We start from the raw sequence: 5,336 nt of genomic DNA, 5'->3' as shown, positions 1-5,336 counted from the left end.
GGTCTCAAAAAAAGAAAAATAAATTTTTGTTTTCAAAGAGAGGAAAATACATAATTCTTTTCACCGCAGAAAGCTTCAAGGCAACTATTCAGGACCGAAACTTCTCTCAGTTAACACATGTGCGGTATCTTCATTTCGGTGGAAGTTACATTGTTTAGGACTGCCAAAAAAACTGCTTAATTTTACAGCACAATACCACAATTGATCCACGAAAATAAATGCAAGAGCCTTGGCACCCAGAAAGCATTAAAATTTAGGAAGGAATAAAATATGCTGTAGGTAAATAGTCATGTGGACGTTCGGGGGGCTTTTTTGCCTATAAAAGGACTTGTCATTGGAGTGCAGCGAGAATGTGTGGGGTGAGAAAATTTACCCACAAACAAGGCAATAAAAACTGCTAATCATTTTTAAATGATTAAAATGTAATTAAAAACAGAGTTGGCACAAGTTAAGACAATGCAGTTCTTGTGACTGAAGTGAATCAGGGCTAGTCCTGACATTCTCCCAGCAGACTGCGGGGACAGAAATTGCCACACTCACTCAGGCGAGCAAAGGTTCCCAGGCTCCCCATTGCACTGGGCGGCCCCCAGCATCCCCAGCACCTTCCTGCTTCAGGAATACTCCAGCCCCAAGCAGGAGAGGTGCACATCGGCTGCCAGGGACGGTCCAATACGGATAGCATGGCCATGGGGCTGCTCATGGGGTGGCCCTCTTGCATGGCTCAGGTGTCCCGAGATGATGCCCCCATAGACCTGAGCCATAGCAAGAAATCAAACTTTCATTTGCCTTTTTCTTTTTATTTTTTTTATTCTTCATTTTTTTTCTCCCTCACAAGCAGAATTTGAGGCCTCATCCACTCTCATTTTTCTACACAGACAATCAGGGTATCACACCAACCCTGAGTTTTAGATCGCTCCTCATGGTAAAAGAAGCATTCAACTTGCTTCGAAAGCTTTGAATTTTAGCATCTACTGAACACATGGGGGAAAAAAAAAAAAGTGCCTAAACATTCAGTGCCTTTCCCTGAAGGAATTCAAGAAGTCCCAGGAGTTTCTCTGAGTCACTGAGAAGCCCTCAGCTCCCTGCGTGCTTGGGAGGTGCAGGGATTAATGCCAAGTGCCAGCTCCTGGCTGGCCCTATGGGGTGTCCCCCCCAGGCAGGACAGGGAGCCAGAGCTCAAGCACAGTGTCTTTAGGAATCAGATAATGTCTGATCTAAAGCAGTTTGAGAGAGGGAAAAATAAAAACGAGGGAAAAAAAATCTGCAAAAAATGATTTGGCTCGGGGATTGCTCGGTTTGTTTTTAAAGCAAATAGCCCTCAATAGCAGCACAGGCCCTTGCCATGCTGCACCAACATGGGTTTTCCCCATTCCTGCCTCCACCTTCCTCACACCATCCCCATCGTGCCTCTTTGCAGACCTCCATCCCCTGGCCACCACTGCTCCCTGCTTTTGTCACTGCCTTTGTTCTCACCCTTCTCCCAACTGCAGCATCTCTGTCCCCATCATGGGCACATCCATGGCCTCGCCCCTCCATCCTGCACCCCAAAACCCTCCCTCTCCCTAACCCAGCGCAGCAGCCAGGAGCGTCACAGGCCAGAGGAGCCCTGCTTTGTGTATCCATGCACTCAGGCTTTCTGCAGGGACAATGAACAATGAGAAATTACGGGGCGATGGCACGAGGCCAGCACAAACGCGACTTTCTGATCACTTACTGCCAGGCTCTAACAAGTCGTTAGTGAGCCCACATGGGACAGACTGCAGCAGCTCCTGGTGAGGTGGGCTGCAGCTCCCACCCCAGCCAGGCATAAAGGTGCAAGGGCTCCTCGACAAAACAGCTGTAAGGCTTTATGTCGCAAAGACAAAAACCATATTTTACTCCAACCTCATTCTCAGAAATTGCTGAACCATTTGAGCTGAAACTTTCCAAAGAAAGTCAGCCTCGGGCTGACACCCTGCAAAGGACATTTCAGCCAGAACAGTTTAAGTCTGGCAAAGCTGTAAGCCACTGAAGGTTTCATAATGGAAATTGTTGAGGCAATATTAACTATAGATGTCCCTCCCCACGCTGCCTACAATGCCAATAAATTCCACCGAGGCTCTGAATTCTCCCCAGCTATTAACATTTTCGCCAACAGCATGGATTTTATATTTGACAAAACACAATGAACCTCTTCGAAATAAACAAACAGCCACCTGAAGCCAACCTCAGAGCTGCATCCCTACCGCAGCCAGGACTCTCCTGTACATTTGAATTCTTTGTCTTCTCCTTGCCGTAGTTGGAGCATCCTATAAATACCCAGCTTTGTCACATAAATGCAAAGTTTTATTGTGCAGTTAGCCTTGATAGAAAGCACTGCTGAAAGTTGTTTAGAAATTAAACATCTAAAACAAGCTATTTTAAAATACAGAGCCCTCACTATTTCATGTCTGAAATGAAGAAATTTCATCTTAGGGAGAGCAAGCTGTCTTTCACACCATATGGCTAATGGTAGTGCATAGCAATTAGCTGGACTGATTAATGGGGAACAGACTCTAATTTTATGCTTATAATTGAGGCTGCATTTGCACCCCTGGTGCAAATTCAGCACATCCCAACTTCCACTTACAACAGGCAAGAAATCAAGAGAAACAAAATGGTGTGGAGAGAGATTTTTTTCCCCCCTTTCTAGACCCCTAAAGAGCATCAGATTTGCAATTTAAAAGAGTGTTAGCAGCACAATAGATGACAGATTTGTGCAATAGGGTCAAGCGGCCTGGTAAACAAACAGCACCCTCTTACAAACCTATAGGCAGAAGAGGAAATGGGAAATATCTAATATGAGCTGTAAGATATTTGAATGCATCTCCCCCACCCAGCAGTCACACCATGCCTACACCACATTTGGATTTTTTTGCTGCCTCTCCACCTTACGTTTAGGAACATAAAGCCAGGGCTGGCAGCAAACAAATCTGAGGAGAGGAACAGAGCTCCTGATTGAGCAAATTTTAAGAATGAAAAAAACATAAAGTGCTTTAATAAAGGGAAAAGCTGCTTCAAATAACATAGCACAGCTTTACACATCCCCAGAATGGAAATAATTTTACGTTGGTTAGACGATTTTGACAAAGCTGTACATTTTTAACACAGATCTGGTTAAAACTCAGCTCGCTATCTGAAGTTTTCAATGTACTTATTAATCTTCATGTTTCTAAAGTATTTATAAGAAAGTAATGGATTAGAGAGGGAATTTTTAGGGTTGCACAAGGGCTCGGTGAACGTCCCAAAGCTGGCTGAGGGCACTGCATGGCATGGGTCTGGAACAAAGGCTGGCTGCAGAGAGTGATGCTGCAGGCTGAGAGTGTGTGCTCAGCCCCTCCTGAGGTCTGGATGCTAACCTAGATACCCAGATTATTTCCACCTCCAAACCTTTCAGTCTAGGAACCAACAGGGCACACTACGTGAAGCTACCAGCACATTCAGGCTCTGACACTGCAGGCACTTCAGCATGTGCTTCATTTTACTCACTGTTCCACTGGGCTGCTTCCACAAGAAAAGCAAAGCATGCACTTCAGTCTTATCGGGTCAGGGGCCCCCTTTAATATTTCCACGAATTGTTCCTAGCTAGGTATCTAGTGCAAAAGTGGTGCTAATTGGGCCAATGAGTTTTAGTGCAATTACAGGTTGTCAGTGTGGCTGGGCTTGCACTGGGAAAGGTAGGACTGGTCAGGAGTCCTCAGCAAAGCCAAGCCACAGCTCCCAGCAGCAGCAGCTTGGAACCTCTCAAAGACCTGAGGCTGGAATGGGTTATCTTTGGCTTCCCAAAGCCAAACCTGCTGAACAAAGTAGCCTAGAAAAATAGGATATGGAAACGAAAGTCCCCCAAATCCTGCAAGCTGGTTCCATCCAGCGAGCAATGCAAGGAGAGTAGCATCCCAGGACTCTGCCCTCGAGCTGGGTTTTATCAGACAGAAGCCGTTAGGAAGCACAAAACACACAGACTCCAAAGAATAAAGGGAAAAAACATCAACCAGCAGAGAAGTTTCCATCTGAATACTTTGTCTAAGATTCTCCCCCACCAGGAAACCCTCATCCAAGTTTATTCTCTTAGAAGTGGGTACCAGCTTTTCCCCTCAAGTTACTCCTTTTTAGTAAATGTGTTTTGTAAAAGTTACAATGCATGCAATGGCATTTTTACAGTCTTAAAACAACTGATTGTAACAATGAGCTTATGCAAGAATGCCTCGTCTTCCACCAGGGAATTATTTTCTGCCATCGAATAACATGTAACAAATGAGTTTTTCAGACATGCAAAAACACCCACTAACTTTAATGAGACTGCAAGGTCAACTTCTCCTGGGTGCCTGAGAGCTATGGGAAAAGATGCTGTGAGGGAGCAGAGCGGGTTTCACCTAACGCTGCCAGCAGAAGGGAGAAGGAAATAGCTGAAGAAGAATTCATCTCTCTGTCCCAGATTTAAGTGCCAGCCCCAGGCAGGCACCTCTGGGGGAGGAGAGCATGGGGAGGGTCAGATCTGTGTGTTGGAGAACAGCAACAAACAGCAGCCAGTGGGGCGGCAGAGCGTGACCTGCTAGGCCCAGGCAGGCAGGAGAAGCCCTGGCCGCCTGTTAGGCCACCAACTAACACCAGAACAACCACTCTGTCATGCTGCTGGGAAAGCAGACTTCGTCATTTGCTTGGGAATTGGGGGCAGAGAAAACTACAATTCTATAATTAACTATTAATTTTGGTGAGCCCACTTTTGTAGGCTACGGGGTCTAAATGCAACCCAGTAGCGTGGTTAAGGAGAATTCTTTATCAATTGAAAACTGCTCCGGTGACAGAGACCTTGCTGCTAATTACATACGCCAGACTGTGTTATTTTGGGATTATTTAATGCAAAAAAGATAAATTTAAGTCCTAAAATAGCCACAGGTTCAACCTAGATTTTGAGAGACAGATTCATCTTCTCATCACTAATTAGGGGGAAGCAGGGTATCTCTTACCTGCACATTATTTCATGCGTGAGCAGAACTCGGCACATTTCGGGGTTCTTGTCTTGGCCTTCATATACTATCGCCTAGAAAGAAAACACATTTTTAGCCATGCGTCACTCTGAGTTGGGAGAAAAGAAAAAACAGCACTGTGGCTGCCGAGTGCACAGGGCAAACAGCGGCCGAACCTGACCGAGGTCTGTGTTTGGGAACAACTGAGCTGGGAACTGCTAAATTCCCTCCTCTCTGCTGCACATCCCTCAAGCTGTGTGTAGGATGGGTTTTTTTAGTAGTCAAGACAACCACAATTTTCTTTTCAATTCAGAATAAAATATAAACCTAATAGCATTAAAAGAAAGGAAG

At 45.4% G+C, this 5,336-nt stretch overlaps 1 protein-coding gene across 1 annotated transcript in view; it reads right to left on the bottom strand.

The window, feature by feature from the left end:
* EBF1 (EBF transcription factor 1) overlaps window positions 1–5,336 on the bottom strand; it is a 260,038-nt gene that overhangs the window by 245,691 nt on the left and 9,011 nt on the right. The window contains exon 3 of the mRNA XM_031555657.1: window positions 4,986–5,059. Within this exon, the coding sequence (XP_031411517.1) occupies window positions 4,986–5,059 (74 nt within the window). The remainder of the gene's footprint in view (window positions 1–4,985; window positions 5,060–5,336) is intronic.

The sequence above is a fragment of the Meleagris gallopavo genome, chromosome 15, assembly GCF_000146605.3.
Source record: "Meleagris gallopavo isolate NT-WF06-2002-E0010 breed Aviagen turkey brand Nicholas breeding stock chromosome 15, Turkey_5.1, whole genome shotgun sequence".
Classification (NCBI taxonomy): domain Eukaryota; kingdom Metazoa; phylum Chordata; class Aves; order Galliformes; family Phasianidae; genus Meleagris; species Meleagris gallopavo.
The sequence above is the reverse complement of the archived record's forward strand: the minus strand, read 5'-3'. Positions and strand labels throughout refer to the sequence as shown.